This window comes from Chiloscyllium plagiosum, chromosome 7 (genome assembly GCF_004010195.1).
Source record: "Chiloscyllium plagiosum isolate BGI_BamShark_2017 chromosome 7, ASM401019v2, whole genome shotgun sequence".
Classification (NCBI taxonomy): Eukaryota; Metazoa; Chordata; class Chondrichthyes; order Orectolobiformes; family Hemiscylliidae; genus Chiloscyllium; species Chiloscyllium plagiosum.
In genome coordinates, this window is record NC_057716.1 from 78,375,355 (window position 1) to 78,399,870 (window position 24,516).

The 24,516-nt window shown below is 39.0% G+C and overlaps 1 protein-coding gene across 1 annotated transcript in view; it reads right to left on the minus strand.

Annotated features, from left to right (window-relative positions):
• The window catches only part of LOC122551725 (low-density lipoprotein receptor-related protein 1-like), a 1,892,490-nt gene that overhangs the window by 766,805 nt on the left and 1,101,169 nt on the right, over window positions 1-24,516 (minus strand). The window contains exons 19-20 of the mRNA XM_043694091.1: window positions 4,134-4,214; window positions 1,022-1,189 (exon numbers count right to left, since the gene is read on the minus strand). Of these exons, the coding sequence (XP_043550026.1) occupies window positions 1,022-1,189; window positions 4,134-4,214 (249 nt within the window). The remainder of the gene's footprint in view (window positions 1-1,021; window positions 1,190-4,133; window positions 4,215-24,516) is intronic.

A 24,516-nucleotide genomic window follows, 5' to 3' on the forward strand; every position in this document is an offset into this window, starting at 1 on the left:
GTGAAGTGGGGAAGCTATCTCTAATTATTAACAAACCAATGGTCGCACAATGTCTGTAGGGCAGACTGCTACATGGTGTTGGGGGGAAGAGGGTGGAGGCAGGAGACCTTGTATTAACATTCAGCCATAACTCATCATGAATCTGATAGAATCATGATTTGTATCATTACATGTATTAGCAAGTATTTATAATTTCTTCTCTTCTGAGCAATCTCTCTACATTTTGATTGGTGGACAGCATTCACTTGTATTTGATTATCTTCAAATATAACATAGCATTATAGCAAATGGCATTCAAAATGATGACTAACATTGGGTGAAAGGATCATTTGAATCATGAATCCAACTTTTTGTAACACAATAAACAGAATCTGCATAATTCTGAAATTATGTGAATATCAAAAAAGACTTTTAACAATATTCAAATCTGAATAGCTAGAGACAAACTTTCTTCTGTTGTCTACTCTGACATGAAGCTTACGCATATGCCCCTTTTGTAAAAACATTTAAAGTTAAATAGGCAGTGAATATCTGTTTATCTACTCTTTTGGGCATATTATATATCTCACAATCCTGTCCCTTCCCAGTCTTCGTAATGAATTAGAAGTAGGAGCTAAGTATATCTTTAACTTTGTAAACTCTAATATGGCAACACCTATATTGGTGCCATGAGATCATAGATTTACATATATTTCTGGAGTGAACTAAGTTTTCGTTTAAATCAAAAAGTCACAAACACTTAGATCACTCACAGAGCATCTTGCAAATAGGTTTGTCACTTTGGTTCTAATATAATGATATTAATGAGGCCATGGTTATCAATATTGCCCATGTTCGTCTTTCGCTAGTATACACATATAAAGTGCTGTCCAATAGTCTTGGGTGGATGATGGGGGTGGTTTAAGTGGGAAGTACATGACCATGCTTGTATAACAATGATTGTTTTTGCATTCTTTTGATTCTGCCCCAAGATATTACAGCTTTGGAAAATCTACAATGCTAGTTACTTAGCACACAATACCTTGTTCTGTACAATTGGCGTGGGTTTCATCGCTAAAATCACCACAGTCATTGTCTCCATCACAGATCCAATGCTCCGGAACACACCGGCCATTGTTACATTTGAACTGAGTGTTGGTACAGGAAGGAGAACAACCCACCTCATCACTGCCATCTCCACAGTCATCATCTGTAACACAAGCAACATTATGAGAAACACTAGTACACCAAGTTTTCAATCATAGGCCACAAATGGTTAACAAAAGTGCCCAATGAGTATTACTACTGAAGGTCAAGCGGAACAGCAGTTATAGAATCATAGAATCCTTACAGTGTGGAAGCAGACCATTTGGCCCATTGAGTCCATACCATTCCTCCAAAGAACATCACACTCAGACCCACCCCACCACTCTATCTCTGCAACTGAGCCTTGTCCATGATTAATTCACCCATTCCGCACATCCCTGGACATGTGGGCCTGTCTACCTTAGATACACATCTTTGAATTGTGGGAGGAAACTCAGGAACCCAGAGAAATGTACAAACTGCATACAGACAATCGCCCGAGTGTAGAATACTAATCAGGTCCCTAGGGCTATGAGGCAGCAATGGTCACCCCTAAGCCATTATGCTGCCTGAGTATAGGAGTTATAGGATTATTGCACATTTATTATGAGATTTGAATAAAATCTCTTCTTGCTTCAGGATTCTGACCCATCTAAGGCATATGTTCAACATGTGCCCACAATCCTTCTGTACTTTGTCCAACTGATTGTTTTTTTTTTGCAATTCTGGCATGCAGGCTCTTTGATGTTGGAGGGCATTACAGCCTACCTTGATCATATCCTTGCATGATGTTTGAACACGTGCACTAATTAGAAGTAATTCCCTATGGCAGGAGATTATTGAGTTGAATTCTACCATAGCAATGTTGCCATTGGCAAGATGAGCTAACTCAGTACAGATGAGGGCCCAAACGTATGATCTTCTGGCTATATTTCCACATCATCTTTGATGGTATAAAACATCAAAATAATTGACAACAATATTAAACAGAGCCTTAGGGGATCCAGCATTTTGCAGTAAATATCATTTTACTTGTAAATGTATGCTGCTGACTGTGTGACGTTGCACCATTAATCCACTGAATGTTACAATTAGATTAGCTTGGACTTAAAATCTGTTACTTTTAACTCTCATATTACTATTAGATATTCGTGAAATCAAAGGAGAAATCAGAGGCAAAACAGAGTGAGTAGTCTACTAAAACCATGTGCATTTTATTATTTTAATGGACAGACAAGATCGTAGGACTTTGTAAAATTTCACGATGAGCTAAAAAATGTGTTGCTGGAAAAGCGCACAGGTCAGGCAGCATCCAAGGAGCAGGAGAATCGACGTTTCGGGCATATGCCCTTCTTCAGGAATGAGGAAGGTGTGCCAAGCAAGCTAAGATAAAAGGTAGGGAGGAGGGACTTGGGGGAGGAGCGTTGGGAATGCGATAGGTGGAAGGAGGTTAAGGTGAGGGTGATAGGATGGAGAGGGGGTGGGGGAGGAGAGGTCGGGAAGAAGATTGCAGGTCAAGAAGGCGGTGCTGAGTCTGAGGGTTGGGACTGAGATAAGGTAGGGGGAGGGGAAATGAGGAAGCTGGAGAAATCTGCATTCATCCCTTGTGGTTGGAGGGTTCCTAGGCGGAAGATGAGGCTCTCATTTTCACGATGTCAGGTTCTGTTTTCAGTTTATGAGAAAAATTAACAAAAAGAAGCTGAATCACTATTAGAGTCTACACTTGAAGAGGTACATGAATACCAGTGGTAAAATGAGCACTGAATTTGAGATCAACCCAGAGATATGGGATGACAGCAAAGTGGGGTTAAATTGGATAAATTTTTCAAAGAGTTGCCACAGTCACGTTGGCTGAAATAGTCTCCTGCTTAGCTGTGTGATTCTCCTTCTGATTTGCATGATGATATTGTGTGATCATGGCATTTAAAATGTCTGGAACCTTTATGAACTTTGTTGGAAATTTCAAGTAAAATTTTTAAAATGCCTTTCATCATGGAATTGCATAGATTCCACAATTCCGTTCATTCCAACTACACCCTTTGTAATTTTAAAGATGATTAGCATTCCCTTGCCCTTGGTTTTCTACTTTCCTTCCAAGAAATATATTCAACCCACTAAGTCTTTCTGTAGTAATATTCTTTCAGTTCCAGTAACATCCTCCTAAATCTTCAATAATTCCTGCAGTGCTTTAATATTCTTTTTGTTGTATGTAAAACAGAACTTCACACAGTTCTCCAAATGCGGTCTGATTAACGTTTCAAATGAAGCTAACATTAGCTCCCTGCTTTAGAATTCCAGTGATGCAATGAAACTTTATCTATTTCAACATCTAGAAACAGTGACAGGAGAAAGCCAACAGCATCTCTAGCTTGCTCTGTAATTCATCAGGTCAGGGCTGATTTGTATACAAATTCATTTACTTGATTTTGATTGATATCCCTTGATACATTAATCTTAAAAAAAGACTGTGATCAATTTTGAACATTTAAAGCATTCTCAAACTTTAGGAAGATAGAATTCGAGATCTCTACTCCCCTTCGTGTGAAAAACTCCTTCCTGGTCTCACTCTCGTAAATGGCAAAGCTTTGAATCTAAGACACTTTCCCATCACTGTTGTTTCACCTATTAGGGGAAATAGTTTGTCTATAACTACCCTACCAGAACTTTTTTATCATTTTAAATGTGCCAAATTAAATCAATCCACTATCTTCTGAATTCAATAGAATATAAGATAAATCTATGCAAGGTGTCCTCTATAGTTAAACCTTTCAGTCTCGGTATCTAAATTATATTAAATCAAAATAATTGGAAATTATATTTTTAAATTTACTAATACCACTCCCTAGCCGAGAGATTATGGATAGTTCTTGAGATCTACTTTCCGGATTTTGTGCTGTATTGCTCCTACAAGACAAAATGTAAAAACACTACTTTTAAATTTAAAAAAAACTGATAAAAGTGAATGCAAGCTTTCCAATTCACTCTGAAATCAATGTAAAGAAAGAATAGAGATATTGTATAAAATATTATTCTCGACAAGCCAGTTCTGTCTTGCATGACTGTATTACCTGAATCACAACGCCATTTAATTGTAATGCACCTTCCGTTATTACAAGTGAACTGAGTTAGTGGAGTGCAGGTTGGAAATGCTGTTAAGAGAAAAAAAATTATGAAGACAACTTGATGTGCCATAAACTGTTATATAATACAAAACAGTTGAAAATGTAATCAGTTGTTATAATTCCCAAAATAATTTAATTGTTTCCTATCCATTTCTTTTTTTCTGGTTTCCTATAAATTCTTTCCCTATCATTAATTTCCAGAATCAGTTTGTTCATTGTCACACAAGCTTAGAAGTAGCTGACATCTGAAGTACATAATGACAGCAAAAACTTGCATTTCTAGTTTGTTTAACATAATAAAATGTCAACTTATGCTTAATTGGAGCATTATGAAAAAGAACGTCTCTCAGCTAATTAGATTTAAGGGTAGATCTCCAAAACCTTTGTCAAAGAGGTCAACTGTACATGATGTTATCATGAGAAAAGAAGGTTGAGTAACAGACAGGTTTAGAGAGGGAACTCAGAGACACAGCTTTGGCAGCTGAAGACACAGCTATCAAAAGCAAAACAATTAAAATTAGGGACGCTCAAGTGAACAAAATTAGAGAAGTGTAAATATTTAAAGTTGGTTACAAGGCTTGAAGTGATTACAGAGATAGGGAAAAGTGAAACATTTTGAATTTAAAATTCAAATATTAAAATCAAGACTTTGCTTATCTGCGAGCTAATGCAAGAGGCCTGAATTAAAATTCTACTGCTTGAGAAATGTGTAAATCATCCCTGTGCCATTCCCACAGACACCTGAGAATCACTGGCCCAAGGCTATCCAAAGTGGAGGAGGAACATGCGGGAAGGCATTGAGCACCTCGAGGGTTGCTGTTGGGAAAAACCAGAAGCCAGGTGAAACCATCAAAAGGAGAGTGCGCCACACCAATGGCCCATCTACCCCTTCCCGTGACCACCTTAAGTCCCATGTGTAACAGAGACTGCAGTAGCTGCATTGGTCTATACAACTACCTATTGACTCAACCTGAGAGTGGAAGAGAGTGACCCTCATCTGAGAAGGACCACCAATGATGAGCATCATCATCCCTGAATATGTTGATTAGAAAATGTCTAGGCCAATGAGTAGGAGTGAGAATGAACATGTCTTGGTGCATGTTAGGACTGCAAATCAGATTTAAAGTGGGTAGAATGTGATAAAAGTGGACCTTTCTCAGTTGTGTGGAAATATAATTGAGATATACATTGAGAGTTTTGGCTGTGGGAATCACTAAAAACACCATCATCGCAGATAAAGAAATGTTAATGTTAACATTAGGAATATGATTACAAAAACAAGTTTACAGCTTCTAGTACACTTATAATGAGCTTCCATTACAGGTTGTAGGCCAAAATATTCTTACTGCTTTTCAAAATGTGCAATGTAACTTTGTAATTTTTAACCTAATCTTATTGATTAGCTTCAATAAATAATATTAAACCATATCTGTTACAACAAATTTCAGTTTGGCATTCATTACCTTTGATTCCTTTCTGAACCATTCTTTTTGACAGAGGAAGAAGAACTGACAAAGTGTAATCTAACAACAAGAAATATTACTTCCAACCAATGGACCATACACAATCAAAATAACCATAGACTACCCACATGTATCACTGCACAAAATGACAACGAGAATGTTTCAGTGCACGGCCAATGAAAGACAAATAATAACATAAATTAGAGCATCTAAGTACAATTATATAAACATCTGTTAGCACTTTCCATTGTACAAATTGTTCATGTTTGGATTTTTCATTATTATTTTGTAATGTCAATATGTAATCTAAAAATTACAAAATCAATAAATTCATAAGTTATTCATAACACACAATTTTTGAAAGGAACAAATTTGATGCGACCGACCCTGGCTGAAAACAGTTGAAATGTTGCATTTGTGAAATTTAGGAGATGCCAGATCAACAAAGCTCTCTGAGGCAGGTTCATGTACCCCTGGACTTGGGCATAAAAAGATTAACAAACATTCAGGAAGAAAGATGTTTCAGTAGAGAGGGAACAGACACCACGTGCTGACTTGTTTTAAGTATCTCTTGCCAAAATTGAACTGTCAATCTGAAGGATAAACAAAAACAGAAATTGCTGGGAAAACTCAGCAGGTCTGGCAGCTCTGTGGAGAGAAAGTAGGGTTAATGTTTCAGGTCCAATGACCATTCTTCAGAATCTGAAGGCCCATTTGGAAGTCACAACCTGAAAGTTCTTATAGGAGAATTCTGAATCAATGCCACAGACATCAAGTAAACAAGATAATTGCCCTATCTCCCATTACAGAGTAACTGTTCCATGAAGAAATGTCAGTACCAACAGCTATCACAGGGAACTGGATGTATATCTGAAAACAGGGGTCTGGACAATCCATGAGTTTTTTCCTTTTCTGACTTCACATGTTACTTAGTCAAGTTTTAAGATCTGATATCTGGTAAGTTTCTTGCATTTGTTTGCATGCATTAGAGGTGTCAAGTATGTTTTGTTTTGGCATTACTGGTAGTTGGATATGCTTGTACTTTTAACCCTTTTGTTCATAATTGCTTGAGTGAGGTTTAGAAATATAACAAATTCTTTACTTGGAAACTGAAGAAATCTGGCTGGCTTATCTCTTACTCGCTGAAAATGTGTTGCTGGAAAAGTGCAGCAGGTCAGGCAGCATCCAAGGAGCAGGAGAATCGACGTTTCGGGCATGCGCCCTTCTTCAGGAAGAAGGGCTGAAGAAGGGCTCATGCCAGAAACGTCGATTCTCCTGCTCCTTGGATGCTGCCTGACCTGCTGCACTTTTCTAGCAACACATTTTCAGCTCTGATCTCCAGCATCTGCAGTCCTCACTTTCTCCTGGCTTATCTCGTACAGCAAGTTATACATAGTGAAGTATTTATTTATTAGATTGACAACTCAACTTCACTTTTAAACTCAAACTATGATATCACCAGATCAGGGTGTAGTTGAAAGATGAGTCAGTTCAGCCCCTCTTGACTTCGGAGGTAACTATCCAAATTTCTTGTAAGTAACAACACACAAGTAACAAAGCTTTGGGATGTGACTTGACTGGTATGGCATCATATCAATGGTTCAGAACCACCATTACTTCTAAAATGTGACTTTTTTAAGGAGGACTGCTACAGAGACAAAATAACTGCAGATGTAACACCTGTCTTAGAGATTTGTTTTTAAAAATGCTGCAAAACAAATAAGAGAGAAAGAATCAGAACAATGGAGTTTAAATCAGCCTAGAAACAGTGAAGACTGCAGGTGCTGGAGAAGTCAGAGTCGATAAAGTATGGCACTGGAAAAAGCAAGGTTGGTTAAGCAACATCTGAGGAGCAAGAGAGTCTATGTTTCCGGCTTAACTCTTCAGTCCTGATGGAAGGTTAAGGCCGAAATGTCAACTCTCTTGCTCCTCAGATGTTGCCTGACCTGTTGCGCTATTTTCCAGTGCCACTTAATCGACTTTAAATCAGCATACAAATGCAAGAAACTTAAAAAATAACTGTTCATTAATAACGTCAAGAATACCACTTAACCCGCTTTTGCAATGGTCGTAATGTTCATCTGTTTACTCTTTACAAACAATTCAGAGGCTAATTCTTTCTCTTTAAATTTTAACTTGTTGGTCTCACCTCTTGGTCATAATCTCTGTTTCTGTGATTAATAATTATAAATTAATGAACTCATTCTTTGTAAACAAAGGACAAAGAACAGGCCCTCTGGCCCTCCAAGCCTGCACCGACACATTTTGCCCTTTCACACTAAAACTGTTTTCACTTACAAGATCTGTAGCCTTCTGTTTCCTTCCTATTCATGTATTGGTCCAGGTACTTCTTGAGTGTTGCTATTGTGCTGCTTCCATCACTTCATCTGGCAGCGTGTTCCACCACTCACCACCCTTTGTGTGAAAAACTTGCCTCGCATATCTCTTTTCAACTCTCCCATCTCCCCACACCTTTAACCTGTGTCACCTAGTAATTGACCTCTCCACCCTGACAAAACTCCTCATACTTTCCACTCTATCCATACCATTCATAATCTTACAAACTTCTATCAGGTTGTACTTCAACCTCCTGCATACCAGTGAAAACAAAGCCAGTCTATCCAACCTAACTTCATAGCTAAAATCCCCCACAACAGGCAACATCCTGGTAAATATTTTCTGTACCCCCTCCAAAGCATCCACATCCATCTGCTAGTGTGGTGACCAGTATGCAATATTTCAAGTGCGGCCTAACTAAAGTTATCATAGAGTCATAGAGATGTACAGCATGGAAACAGACCCTTTTGTCCAACCCATCCATGCCGACCAGATATCCCAACCCAATCTAGTTCAACCTGCCAGTACCTGGCCCATATCGCTCCAAACCCTTCCTATTCATATACACATCCAATTGCCTCTTAAATGTTGCAATTGTACCAGCCTCCACCACATCCTCTGGCAGCTCATTCCATACATGTACCACCCTCTGCATGAAAAAGTTGCCCCTTAGGTCTCTTTTATATCTTTCCCCTCTCTCCCTAAACCTATGCCCTCCAGTTCTGGACTCCCCAACCCCAGGGGAAAAGACTTTGTCTATTTATCCGATCCATGCCCCTCATAAGTTTGTAAACCTCTATAAGGTCACCCCTCAGCCTCCGATGCTCCAGGGAAAACAGCCACAGCCTGTTCAGCCTCTCCCTGTAGCTCAGATCCTCCAACCCTGGCAATATCCTTATAAATCTTTTCTGAACCCTTTCAAGTTTCACAACATCTTTCCGATAGGAAGGAGACCAGAATTGTGTGCAATATTCCAACAGTGGCCTAACCAATGTCCTGTACAGTCGCAACATGACCTTCCAACTCCTGTAGCTAATACTCTGACCAATAAAGGAAGGCATACCAAACGCCTTCTTCACTCTCCTATCTATCTGCAACTCCACTTTCAAGGAGCTATGAACCTGCACTCCAAGGTCTCTTTGTTCAGCAACACTCCCTAGGACCTTACCATTAAGTGTATAAGTCTGCTAAGATTTGCTTTCCCAAAATGCAGCACCTCGCATTTATTTGAATTAAACTCCATCTACCACTTCTCAGCCCATTGGCCCATCTGGTCCAGATCCTGTTGTAATCTAAGGTAACCCTCTTCGCTGTCCACTACACCTCCAATTTTGGTGTCATCTGCAAACGTACTAACTGTACCTCTTATGCTCGCATCCAAATCATTTATGTAAATGACAAAAAGTAGAGGGCCCAGCACCGATCCTTGTGGCGCTCCACTGGTCACAGGCCTACAGACTGAAAAACAACCCTCCAGCACCACCCTTTGTCTTCTACCTTTGAGCCAGTTCTGTATCCAAATGGCTAGTTCTCCCTGTATTCCGTGAGACCTAACTTGCTAATCAGTCTCCCATGGGAACCTTGTCGAACGCCTTACTGAAGTCCATATAAATCACATCTACTGCTCTATAAAGCTGCAGCATAACTTGCCTATCCTTTTTCTCAATGCCCCTTCCAATGAAGGCAAGAATGCCGTAGGCCTCTTTTACTACCTTATCTACTTATCTGTAGACCTGCATACCTAGATCCCTCTGTGTATCAAAAGTCCTAAGGGTTCTGCCATTCACTGTGTTTAATTTCCACCTATACTTGACTTTGCAAAATGCATCACCTCACATTTGCCCAGATTAAACGCCATCTTTCATTTTTTCTACCCATACCTCCAACTGAACTATATCCTGCTGTATCCTCTGACAATCCTTCTCATTATCCATAACTCCACCAATCTTTGTATTCTCTGCAAACGTATTAATTTGACCAGCCATGTTTTCCTCCAAATCATTTATGTAAACAAGGTAAAATAGCAGTCCCAGCACTAATCCCTGTGGAACACCACTAGTTACAACTCTCCATTCTGTAAAGCATCCTTCCACCCTTGCCCTCTGTCTCTTATGATTAAGCCAGTTTTGTATATGCAAGAAAGCTTTGTTACAGAGGTTCCTTTTAAAACATAAGTTAATTTGGGTCTGGGAGACAGGTTTCCACAAGAGATGTGTATGTTTTTTTAAATGTAATTAACCTTGTTGAAACCAATCAAGGCAATAGTTGAATTAAGGAAGAAAGTCAGCTCATCCAGGAATTTAACAACATTGGGGTATTCTGTCTGGAATGGGACTGAATTGCAAAATCTCTCCTGGAGTGGGGGGAGGATTCCTATATATAACAAAACTCTAACTCCATTTTAGAAAATTATATTTATACTTTTATTTGACACAGTGTACAAGGAAATTTTGTGCCATGCAAGTAGTCAGTGTTAATCCCTAAATAGAAGTTTCCTAGACTTCATCAAAAGTAGCAGTTAGTATGTGAGTTAGATATTCATTTAATCAGCATGTTTATACTCATCCAAAATCCACCAGAAGGATAGAGTTAAAAAAATTGAAAGATTGAAAAATTGAAACGTTTTGATTTTATTGAGACAGATGGTCAAGTGATTAAACCTAAGGCCTCCAAAAAAACAGGCACGAGGCTCAACATGAAAATCAGGTCACCCTTAACTTTGATGCTTATGATATGCTCTGACAAATTCACACTAGCTTTCCAAACACTCACAGTTTGATAAGCAGTTGCAGCCAATTGTTCTACTTGGATACAAGACAGAAAACTAGTTCACATGTATCAATTAAAAGTTGGCAAGATGGGCCAATTAACAATCATAACTGTCTGTGCTTTGGATGACAGGGAGCTAATGCAATTTACAAAAGTTCCGCTAAAAAAATATAATTTATGCAATGCAAATACTTGTCAAAAACTTCCTTGAAAATATCAAATAATACTACATCACATATATAAAGGGCTTCTACTCATTTATTGACTACATCCATTTTTCTGTCATGGAAGCTTTGGAGGTTAATGGACTGTTGGCCATATGTTATATTAAACAATGAGAGAGCACGAGCTTAGATTGTTTGGTTGTTCTTCATTTTCTTGAATGATTAATTCTGACAGAAACGTGGAATAATATGAGAATATATTAAATCAAAATCAGATTGGCAATCCCAAATTGACGGTCAGCTAAAAAGATTAATGATCCAGAACTAGCTGGATGGAGTCGAGCCATTAATTAAACTTGCCCTTATCTATTTAATCTTGATGATGTTTTGCATTGCAAGTTGATGGAGGTGTGACTGAAAAACTCACGGCAAACGGAAACAGGTCACCCAGCGCTGAGCAAACAGGACAAGCAAACGTGAATTGTCTTAACTCTGAAAACTGGGACTGGAGTTTGTACTAAATAGGCATATTTTTGCTACGGGCTAGCCTAAACTCTTGTATACTCCAAAGTTCATCCCATAATGCAAAAGGTAGGAAGGCACTGAATTTTCTGCCCTCCTGCCACATTGAAGTAAATGATTAAGGTTATTCACAAATCATTTGATCTGAATAATGTGCTGCCTGCAATAAAATATAAGTTATTGTGAGTGAATGAAAAGTGATGGCCTTGTCATATTATTGCTCAACAATAAACCCAATGACCCAGATAATAATCTGGAGACCTAAGTTCAATTGCACAACTGCAAGTGATGAAATTTGAACTCAATAAATTATCTTAAGAGTCTAATGATGACCGTGAAACCATTGTCAATTGTTTCAGAAAACTCATCTGGTTCACTAGTGCTCTTTAGGGAAGGAAACTGCCACACTTACCTGGACTGACCTACAAGTGACTCCAAACCCACAGTAATGTGGTTTACACTGGCAATTAGGAATGAATGAAAACAGTTAGGCAGAAGTGGGAAAGATATCTTCAGTGATCTTCTTCATGAATTAAGGCAGGAAGGAAGGGCATAATTCATCCACAGAGCTCCTGAGCTCATGAAGGGGTAGATGCCAAGATTTCACCCTCCCAATTTTGCTCTGTGCAACTTGCCTGACAGAACCCAGTCCCCAGTCCCTTCCCCTCTGCCATGGCTCCAGGATCCCTTCCTTTTCTAAGGCCCTGAAACTTATGTTAGTCAGTCAGCAGATTCCCTACAATGTGGAAACAGGCCCTTTGGCCCAACAAACCCATACTGACTCTCCGAAGAGTAACCCAACCAAACCTATTTCCCGCTGACTAGTGCACCTAATACTGTGGGTAATTTAGCATGGCCAATTCATCTGACCTGCACATCTTTGGACTGTGGGAGAAAACTGGAGCACCCAAAGGAAATCCACGCTGACGTGAGGAGAATGTGCAAACTCTACACAAACAGTCCCCTGAGGCTGGAATCGAATTTGTGTCCAGGGATATGTGAGACAGCAGTGCTAACCACTGAGGCACCATGCCACCCTATAATCCTCTTCAAGTTCTTGCTCTATCCTTTGTACCATTCACTATTGAGTTCTGGAACTGTCAGGAGACAATGGAACAGCTATTCAATCAAATTGCCTGGGATTTCTTCTTGCATGAGGAGCAGAAATCCCAATGTTAGAGAATGCTGCCCGACTACAGCATCTAACAATTGCGGAGCAGATTTTCAAGGTAAAGGATGGCTTTCAGAGCTGACTTTCCTCTGAGAGGATGAGCAAGCACTTCCCACTCCAACACAACCTCATGTAAAACGTAGCCTTTGAAAGATTGCGAAACAGATGTGCAAGTATTGAGAAGGAGGTTAAATTAGAGTGGTTAGAGTCAATGTCAAGTCAAGTACAGAGCGGAAAATAATGACAGTGAAAAAGATGTGATTGCAAGAATCAAAAAGAGATTGAATGGGAGAGGAAAAAAAAAGTTCTAATTTTAATTTGCACATTTTTGAGATAACTTCGCACAAAACTCCACCACTGCAATCACTAATTTTCAATACCAGCGAAATTTATTGTCAGTAATTAACAATTAGCCAATCACTAAAATAATCTTTGACTGCTAACCCAGACTTAATTAAAGATGTAAAGCTGTTCCAAAACAGGCTCCTTGAATCTCTTTAGAACAGCTGTCGCTCATATATACTGCAAAAGTAAATGAATTAATATGTCTCAATGTAGTTTAATTGTGAGGCAGGCACCAAAATGCCATTTTTGTAAAATGGAACTGCATCACAGGAGGCAACTTTTAGATTTTTACATTTAATCATAGATATACTCCTGTCAGGAATCTAGCATTTGTGAATAGAATTTTAATTGCTGTCTGGTACTTCAACAGCAAATTATGGCATAATGTGGATAAGTTGTTATTTGTTATTTTACTTGGATACCAACATACACCTCATTTGATGATACTACAAAATTTTAGGTAAACTATTTTATCAGAAATACATCGAGTTGACAGTACAAGGTAGTTAATGGGAAAACTAATTAAAAGTGAAATACTTAGGGATATTGTAGCAGAAATTTGTCAATTTTGTTTTGGTCGCTTGTTATACATCTAACCCAGTAGTTATTTCCAATGATGTTAAGAAATGAAAAGGCTATCTATATTTGGAAATAATCTCTAAACTATCTGTTGAAAATATTTAATTGGTTTGTTACAGCTTCTACTGCAACATGGAGTACAATCTGACTACATCAAAATTAGCTGTCAACTTTACTCAATTACGTAGCTGACCAATTAGCAAGATTATCTTCCAATACTATCATGTTCAACAAGCAGTCTTGAGAAATGAGGTCAAGTTTCACCTCACTTGACTTTAACACACTCCTACCTGACAGGTTCTGAACTGTTCATTGCTCTTTGAGATTATTTTTCATTGGTTCACTGGATGTGAACATCGCTGACTAAACCACCACTTATTGCCCAATTCCTAATTGCCCAGAAAAAAGGTGGTGGTCACTTGCCTTCTTACACTGCTGCAGTTCTTGTGGTTTAGGTGCACACACATTTAGCGAGGTAGTTCTCAGACAGTGATGCAGTGAGTGAAGGAGTTACAGTGTTTTTTCAAGTCAGGGTGCTCGCTTGGATGGGAACTTTCAGATAGTGAGGCTCCCATATATCTACTGCCCTTACCCTTCTTGGAGATAGGGGTTGTTGGTTTGGAAGGTGCTGTTGAAAGAAACTTGATGAATTGCTGCGGCACATCTCGTAGATGGTATACCTTGCTGTGCATGAGTCATGAAAAACCTTTGTTGAAGATAATGGCTTGGGTGCCACTCAAATGAACTGCTTTATTCTGGACAGAGTCCAGAGACTTGTCAATTACTGAATGCCTGTGATTATTAAAACCATTTGATGGCTCTGTTCCATAATAATGCTCATTTGATGAAATTCAAGAAACCTTTTATAAGGAGTATGTGCAGAAAGGAGAAATATGGATTGAGACAGAGGATTAGCCGTGATCATACTGAATGGCAGAGAAGGCTCAAATAGCTGAATGGCCTACTTCTGCAACTAGTTTCTGTGTTTCTACATAGATTTTGAGTTATTGATTTACTAAAAACATAACTTAAGTGAAGGGCACATTTGGACTGTATCTTACCAGTTCCTCAGGCACAAAATGTTTGCAAAATGTCAAACTTCCTGAAGTTTGTCTATTTTCTCAGATTGGCACTGTGGCTCAGTGTTTACCACTGCTGCCTCACAGCACTGGGATGTAGGCTCAAAACCAGCCTTAAGTGACTGTCTGTGTGGAGGTTGCACATTCTCCCTGTGTCTGCAAGGGTTTCCTCTGGGTGCTCCAGCTTCCTCTCACAATCCAAAGATACACAGTGTTGGTGAATTAGCTATGCTAAATTACCCAGGGATGATTGGGGTTAGGTGGATTAGCCATGGGAAATGTAGGGTTACAGGGATAGGTTGAGTCTGGGTGGGATGCTTTTAGAAGAATCGATGTGGACTCAATGGGCCAAATGGTCTGCCTCCATGCTGTAGGGATTCTATGTTCTATAATCAAAACAGTTAAAAAGTTACATTTCCTGAAGTTTGTCTATTTTCACAGGTGATATTCAGACAATCTTAACATCCACCTCAATTAGGTGGATTTAGTACTCTGTATTTGGCAGTACGGTGCCCATGAAAGATTCCTTCTCCAAAACTGATCAAAAAGTGAGCAGGATCCATTTATGGTTTGCTGGTATCTTTGCATTGATCTGAAACTAGTTGAACAGAAGGTAATTGATTAGATTACATTACAGAAACAGACCATTTGGCCCAACAAGTTCACGCCAACACTCTGAAGAGTAACCCATCCATATCCATTCCCTTACCCTGTATTTACTGCTGACTAATGCACCTAACACTATGGGCAATTTAACATGGCTAATTCACCTTACCAGCACATCTTTGGATTGTGGGAGGAAACTGGAGCACCTGGAGGGAACCCACACAGACATGGGGACAATGTGCAAGCTCCACACAGACAGTCACCTGAGGCAGGAATCAAACCCGGGCCCTTGGTGCTACGAGGCAGCAGTGCTAGTCACTGAGCCTCTATGCCACCCTGATGTGCCTAATGTGACCTTATGGAAGTCTATTTCAATGATCATGTTGGTAATGCAGGAATGAAAACAGAAGTTAAACAAGATCCTCAAATTTCTATTTTCAACAAGTACATTTTTGCACTCATCATAGGTTGCAAGCAAAATACATGATTTACTTAAATCAATTTACACATTAAGTTAAATGAAACGTTCCTTAAATATTTGACAACAAAAAAAGGAAGAAATGAATAAACACTCATGAATGCAAATACAAATATTCCAAACTGAAATCTGATTTATACTGAGGCCTTGATGCGATTATGTTGGGATTACAGGATGAAAGTTTGTCTGTGGGTTGAGGCAATCCATAATTGATTTAGTTTCCATGTGAATTTCATTGTATTTGAATATTTATGTTAGAGAATGTAATTTACGTTTGTTATGAAGATGTGGGTGCACTGTACCTTTAAGAGAGTAAAAGCTAGCAGTCACAGCACCAAGTGTTCTCAATAAGACACAAGGGAACATGTGCTCCAGCTATTGAGGTAGCTAGTTGCCTGGAAATGACAAAACAGATTTTAATTAGACCAATCAGTTTAAATTATACCCTGAAAAATACTAAATTCCAATCAAGTTTGAATTGAGTAGATTGACAGTCTTAAAAGCCAATGACATAATCCGATGCTTTGGGTTATAAGACCAGGGAAAATTGAACAGTTCAGAGGAGAACTGCCACCAGACCAACAGCTGTACACTGTTAGTTTGAACTCTCTGAGAGGTATTTGTCTCGAGAAGGAGTCTGCACAAAGAAAAATCTCAACACTGACCTGGAGAGCTAATCTACCGACGAAGATTTGAGGGTATGAAAATCCCAGATTTAAACACTTGCAGGTTAGTGTCCTAGATCATTAAATAAAACATAGGTGAGACAATTTATTTAATTTCAGTAACTTGTGGTTGATTAAATTAAAAGTGAGAGAAATGGCTGTTAAATAGCAAAAGTGATTTGAGGATTTGAAGATGATTCTCAAATTTGCCAAGGAAGTTTAGAAGGAAAGAAAAAGGCCATACTTTTAGAATTAGCATATAAGTTAGATTTGGGTTTAACCAAGGACAAAAGTAAAGCTGAAATATTAAGGGAGTTACTCAAACACTTAGGTGTATCTGAGAAACAAACAAGTGCAATAGAGGTAGAAAACTTAAATTACTATTGAGGTAAATGGAGTTAGAAGATAAACAAAGAGAGAGGGGAAAAAGACAGACAGAGAGAGGAAAAAAGAGAGAGAAAGAAGGTTCTTGGCTGAACAAAGAGAGAGAGAAGAAAGGGAGAGAGAAAGAGAGAGAGAGAAGAAAGGGAGAAAGAGAGAGAAGAAAGGGAGAAAGAGAGAAAAAAACAAAGGGAGAAAGAAAGAGAGAGAGAGAGATTTTGAACTTCAGAAGTTGCAACTTAGTCAGCAAATTCAAGTTAACAGGATGGAAAGTAAAAGATAAGGTAGTGATATATCTTAATATGTCAAAATTCTGCCACATTTTGATGAGAAAAATGCTGAAGTCTTCTTTATTTCATTTGAAAAATTGGCTAGGCATATGGAATGGTCTGAGGATTTATGGGTAATGCTAGTTTAGACTAAACTGGTAGGCAGAGTCAATGAGATATTTGCTGCACTGTCAGATGACGTGTCAAGAGATTATGTAGAGGTTAAACAGGCTATTTTAAGTGCTCATGAATTGGTACCAGAAGCCTGTAGACAGCAGTTCAGAAACACAACAAAGGAACAAGATCAGACTGAGGTTAAGTTTGAAAGAATAGTCATAGTCATTTTGATTGATGGGTGTATACTTTGAAAATAGACAGGACTTTTAGGCTCTAAGAGCGATTATTCTGCTGGAGGAGTTTATAAACTCACTTCCAGAGATGTTAAGAATTCACATGGAGGAACAGAAGGTTCAGGAAATGAGAGGGGCAACAGAATTAGCAGATGAGTATACGCTGGTGCATAAATCAAACTTCCAGCCAGAATTTTGTCCTGTAAGGGATAGAAGTCGGGAGAAAGGGAGATCCTACATTAATTGAAACCAAGAGTCGAGAGCACTGCTAAGATTTTACCACAGGTTAAAGAAGCCCAAGAGAGTTAACAGGAGGTGAAAGGCTTCAGGTATTTTCACTGTAATGGCGTGCGACACATGAAATTACAGTGCTGGTGGTTTCGGAAGGGCACTGGGAAAAGGTGTTCTCACTGCCAGAAGATGGGACACATAAAGACACAGTGCTGGTCATTAAAGTAAGGCGCTGTGGGAAAAGCTGTGGTTAAAGAAGATAAGCCAGTGGCATTACTGAAGGTAGTAAAGGAGATCCCAAGAAGAGCCGAGGAGCTGCAAGAGAGTGCACAGCCTAGGCAGAGGCTGAGTATGGAGTTAGCACCTGATCCCTACAAAGAATTTGCCTCTGTGGATAAAGTTTACTCAGAAAGAACAGGGGGAGAAGGACAAGAAGTTATCATTTTGAGAGATACAGGATCTAACCAGTCGCTGACAGTAAGAGATGAGCGAATATGCTCTCTTTCTGGTCTGTTACCCGAGAGTGTGGTAATATGTGGGATAGACTGACAGAAATTTCGCATTTCCCTTGGTAAGATCGGTTGGAGTGCCAACTCAAGACTAGGGAAGTTACAGTGGGAGGAGTGATTGACAGAGTGTCAGTTCCAGAAATTCAGTTTGTTCTTGGAAATGTTTTTGGCAGGATCCAAGGTGGGAGTGACACCCCTTGTTGTGGAGAAGCCCAAGGAAAACTAAGAAACTGAGGAGTTAAAACAGAAATATCCTGGTATTTCCCAGACTGTGTGGTAACCAGATCCCATTATCATAAGTCACAGTACACAACGAAAATTAAAAAGAAAGATAAAGGAGTTGAGGTTCAGTTGACAGATATGCTGTTTGACGTAATGATGCAGGAAAAACCTGAACAGGCAGAGGATCAGACAGAAGTGTTTAGTCCTGAAAGGCTAAGGGACTTGCATCAGCAAGACGAGACGATAATATATATATATATTATGTGTGTGGAAACGTACTCTGTAAAGGAGGCAGAGAATATTCCGGAGGGTTATTATCTGAAAGACATGATCCTGGAAATGGAGACCATGGCAGGTTAGTGCAAAGGAGAAATGGGCTGAAGTGCATCAGATTGTGTTGCCGGTAGCAGACAGACATGAGGCGTTACAGGTAGTACATGAACTACCTGTAGGTGGTTACCTAGGGGTACACAAAACTCAGGCTAAAACATGTTTATTGGCCTGGAATGCACAAGGATATGGTTAACTTTTGCCATACGTGTCATACATGTCAAATGGTGGGTAAGCCACAGGCGGTAATAAAACCAGAACCTTTGTTGCATTTGAAGAATCTTCCCCATTGGTTATAATTGATTGTGCAGGTCCCCTCCCGAGAACTAAAAATGGGAACCAGTATTTGTTAACCACAATGGATATGTCTACCAGATTTCTGGACGTAATTCCAATACGGAATATTAAGGCAAAAAGGGTAGTAGAGGAGTTAATAGCTTTCTTCACACACATGGGCTACCCAGAGACATTCAGTCAGAACAAATTTTATTGTTAGGCTGTTCAAGGGGGTTGCAATTAGTTTAGGTATACAGCACTTTAAATCCAGTGCGTATCATCCTGAATCTCAGGGAGCTTTAGAAAGGTGGTATCAGTCCTTGAAAATGTTGAGTGCACTGTCAGAACTACCTGAATGATTGGGATAAAGGTATCCCATTCATATTGTTTGCCATTAGAGATGTCCCAATTGAATCTACTCAGTTTACTCCTTTTGGATTAATATTTGGTCATGAAGTGAGAGACCCTTTGAAATTAATTGAAGAAAAATTGACAGGACCAAAGTCAGAGATCTCACACTTAGATTATGTGTTGGAGGTGGGGGAGAGGTTAAATAGAGTGGGTGAATTAGCTAAACAGCACCTAAAGAGGGCACAGTGTAGAATAAAGCAGGTAGCAGATAAAAACTTTGAGACTCTGATGTTTTCCAAGGGGATAACATGTTAGTACTGTTACCAGTGATAGGAGATCCCTTCAAAGCCAGGTTTAGTGGTCCCTATCAAATTGGAAAAAAGTTGAGTCAGATGAATTGTCTAGTAAAGATGCCAGATAGAAAAAAAGATATTGAGTATGTCATGTGAACATGTTGAAACAGTATTATACTGGAGAGAAAGAACTGGAGAAACAGATGTTATAGTTACTACCCCACAGAGTATGGAATCAAATCAAGATGATGTGGATTTTGATGTGCCTCAAAATAGATTAAAAAATAAAGATGTCCTTGAGGAGTGGGATAGGTTAATAAGCTATCTGTCTCAGGAGCATAGAATGCATTAGAAAGATTTGTTGCTGCAGTACAAGGACAAATGTAAGAGGATGGGGAGGACAAATGTTATTGTACATGATGTAGGAAATACTGCTCCGATAAAAAAACACCCCATTGACTTAATCTTTTCAAAGCCAGACAGGTCCAGATGGAGGTGGAGGCCATGCTCAACGAGGACATCCTCGAACCAAGTCAGTGCGAGCGGAGTTTGCTGATTGCCTTAGTTCCCAAACTGGACAGAACTCAATGATTCTGCGTGGATTATTGGAAGGTCAACGTTGTTACAAAATTGGACTCATACCCAGCTCCTATATTGGAGGACTGTCTTGAGAAAGTCGGACAAGCCAGTTAGCAAGTTGGAATTAATGCGTGATTATTGACCAGTACCCTAATCAAAGTCGACAAAAGAAATTTCCGTGTTTGTAACCCCAAATGGGCTATTTGAGTTTAAAGTGATGCCCTTTGGAAGGAAGAATATACTCGCTACATTCCAAAGACTCATGAACAGACATGTGGCTGGGTTATCAAACTGTACAGTCTATTAGGACGATGTAGTGATCTTTAGTAAATCCTGGAAAGATGATAAAGTACAGTTGGCAGAGCTCTTTGAACAACTATGAGAAGCAAAACTGGTGATAAACTTAAATAAAACAGAATTTGCGAAAGCTGAGGTGATGTTCTTGGGACATAACATCAATCATGGAAGGTTGACCCCATGGAATGCAAAGGCAAAGGCCATCAAGGAATTTCCTCGAAGAAAGAGGTGCTTCGATTCTTAGGACTCAGTGGATTCTATTGGAAGTTTGTTCCAAACTTCAGCAGTGTAGTGGCACCGTTAACCGATTTGCTGAAGAAGAACACAAAGTTTCAATGGACAGAACCATGCCAAGAGGCAGTCATCCATTTGAAATCAAATCAGTTTTAGTTGCACCAAACTTTTCAAAACCTTTTAAAGTCACCATCGATGCAAGTGACATTGGAGTTGGAGGTGTACTCCTACAGGAAGATGAAGATGGCATTGAACTGCCAGTAGGTTACTTTTCAAAGAAGATCAACATCCACCACAGGAAACACTCCATGATCGAAAAAGGAACTATTGAATTTGGTCCGGGTCTTACAACATTTTAATGTGCATGTCACGAACAATATGTCAGAGATAGTTGTGTACACTGACCACAATCCACTTACATTCTTAGAATGCTTTAAAGAGAAGAATTTGAAACTATTTCATTGGAGTCTTACATTATAGAGTTGGAATTTAAATATCATACATGTTGCTGGTCAGAAGAATGTAATCGCAGATGTATTATTGCAGATTTAACTGATAGAGTTGAAATGGGTTTTATATATATATAAATAGGAAGACATTAAGGTGAACTTATATTAAAGTTATCTGTATGTTAGGGTTTTGTGTTTAAATGAAAAAATGAAGCTATCATTTCATTCTGATGGTTCGTTTTTTTCTTAAGGGGGAGGTGTTATGAAGATGTGGGTGTACTGTACCTTTAAGAGAGTAAAAGCTAGCAGTGACAGCACCAAGTGTTCTCAATAAGACACAATGTAACATGTGCTCCAGCTACTGGGGTAGCTAGTTGCCTGGAAACGACAAAACAGATTCAAATTCAGCCAATTAGTTTAAATTATACCACAGAAAATACCAAATTCCAATCAAGTTTGAATTGAATATATTGACAGTCTCCAATGTCTTGGGGTATAAAACTGGGGAAAATTGAACATTTTGGAGAACTGATACCAGACCAACAGCTGTAGACTGCTAGTTATAACTCTCTGAGAGATACCTGTCCAGAGAGGGAGTTTGCACAGAGAAACCCCAACACTGACCTGGAGAGCCAATCTACTGACGAAGAGTAGGAGAAGATTCAGCAGCTGGCTGGTTTTAAAATTTGAATTTTCCTGTAAATCTTAATTGGGAGTTTTATCGGACTAGTATTATAGAAGGGAAGGTAAAGATAGATTAGAGAAAGGAGGTGTAAGTAGTTTTGAGTTCATTATTCTCTGGTATATTTTAAGAAATAAAGTTGTTAATTTTTACTTTAAATAGTACTTGGCCTCTTGAATTTTCACAGATTACTGCATAGGATAAATCCTTTCTGTGTTGCTGGTTTAAGTTAAGCAGAATGGTTTACCCCATGTTGTCATACATTTCAATGATCATATATTTTAATTTCAAATGTCAGGAGAGGTAAATCAAAGGGTAAAATAGATTGACAAATAGCCTTAAAACATAACAAATTACCGATTAAGAAAGATATTTTGAGTCATTAACTCCTTTTTCAAAAGAGCGTGTACAAATTGTGCTGTTGATCTTCCTTGACATCCTCAGAAGTCCTTCAAAATTTCTCTCTGAACGTCAAAAATCATTAAATTAAACCATAGAATATCTACTTAATTGTAAAGATTGCGACAGTTCATCTGACTGCTGAATTCCACAGGTAACATTGTCTGATTTAGCTGCATAAGATAGGCATTACAGTATTCCTCTGCCCTTTAGCAAGCTGGGAGGAAATGTGGGGAGTAGAGGGGTATAACCTTGGGACAGAAGACCTGAGCACACTTCATGGTTAATTCAGAGGCAAGGGTAATCTCCCCACCCAAATAACAATCAAGGCATTTAAGAGCTAAATTACAAAGCCATATTGTTGTTGGAAGGGGTGGGGTCGGTTAATGTCTGCCGTGTACATACATAAAAGTAGTGTCATTGTAGTCCCAGAGAACTACACGCTGCTCTCTTATTAAAGAGAGACCACTCATGGTGTGTTTAACCAGAGGGTCACCACGCCTCAGACATGAAGCAATGTTGAGAAGACAGGTCCCTCATGGTAACCTAAGCCAGTCATTTAACTCAGTTGGTTAGACATCCTAATCCAGAATCCAGTTTACAGTGCAGAATGATGCCAACGGCATAGGTTTAATTCCTGTACCAAATGAAAGTCCCACCTTCTCAATCTCTTCTCCTCCCCTCAGAAGTGGTGACTCTCAGGTTAAATCTCCACAAGTCTCTCTTTCTCAACTGAGAGAACAGCCATATTAGAAGGCTGCCCACTAAAAAAGCTAGATGCCCCAACCTAATTTTGGAGCTAGGTCCGTGGCTTTGCTCTGGAACCTCCTGTTGTACCAGTAGTGGAAATGGTCCCATTGATGCTGCTAGGATTGAAATATTCCAGACCCTCTTTTTAGCTGGCAACTCTTGCTGTTGGGATATTTGCCTTTAAAAAGGTCAACAAGCAGTTACCTGCCTGATGGACATTTAATCCCAATGAGACTGCTAAACATGATCACTGCAGGTCTGCTCCCAGCTTTTTGGTCAGTTGATAAGTCACTCCAATTCCTATTAAATACAGCCCATATTCTTCTACTATATTTTGCTTTTATTAACTGTAACCATGTACCTGGGTAGTTTTATTTTCACACTCATTGAATACAATTTTATCCATATTTACTGATACATTTTCATATATATCTTTCTCATATGGCATTCTTGGATTAAAGCCATTAGATTCTTTATCAAAATTAAAAATGAAGTAACGACATGAAACCCTCACCTTCAAATTTATTCTTCATTGTTAGGAATTGTATATTTCACCTGGTTAAATTAATGGCAGAATTTTACCTAATCTCATTGAGTTTCTGCTTTCCTCTTCCACTTCTCACAAACTCTATCATGACTAGTACAGTATCTTTTAGCTTTAATACTAAGGACAAGAGTATCTCACATAAAAATATGAGAGTAATTTACTCGATCTAACACTTTTGCTTGAACACACGGAAGAGTGCCTATAAATTAATGAAAAAAACTCCCATTAGACACCCAAAAATGCAATCAACATCCAGGCTTTGATGGACTGAGAAGAATTCCAAGCATCAATTTATTGCTGGCTGTGAAAGGCATTATAACCTGCAACTGCAACTTCATCATCTGAATTGCTCCAGGCGCTAAAGAATGCTGGAGGGTTTCTCTCTATCTGTACTAAGATGAATTTGCACCAACAGCCTCCCCCCATCACCACGACCCCCCCAACACACTCCACATCTGTCTTGCATTCCCAGGCTGCACCTTCTTCCTTCTTGTGAAAAAGGTTTTTTTTTTATTTAACTGTTTGATTTATGCCACTAATATGACAACTTAATGCACAAGAGAACAATAAATCTCACTGATATTCACTATCACTAAAATAATAAATCACCATGGAATCTACTTTTAAAGGTCACAGAGAAGATTTTAAGAAGGTAATACATAAATTGAATGTTGTAAAACAAATGTAGTCCTGTTCTGCTACTTGTTGGCATCTATGATCACTCCGACGAAACATAAGAATGTCAGAGGATCTTTAACCTCTTATTCTTAGGGTGTACATTTCTTCCACTCCAGAGTTGTGGGTACTGAGCTGACTAAATTGCCAAACATGGGATGTGCACAGCCTGCCACAGGGCCCAGGCAATGTTTCATGAAGTGGGTGGTTTGGATGCTGGGGTTTCTGCTTGTTCCTTCCAATGTTTACGCTTGGCCTCCATCTAGGACGGTCAAAGATGGCCTCCTCCTTCATGGATGTTTCTTCTTCAGTTTGGATTTGAAACAA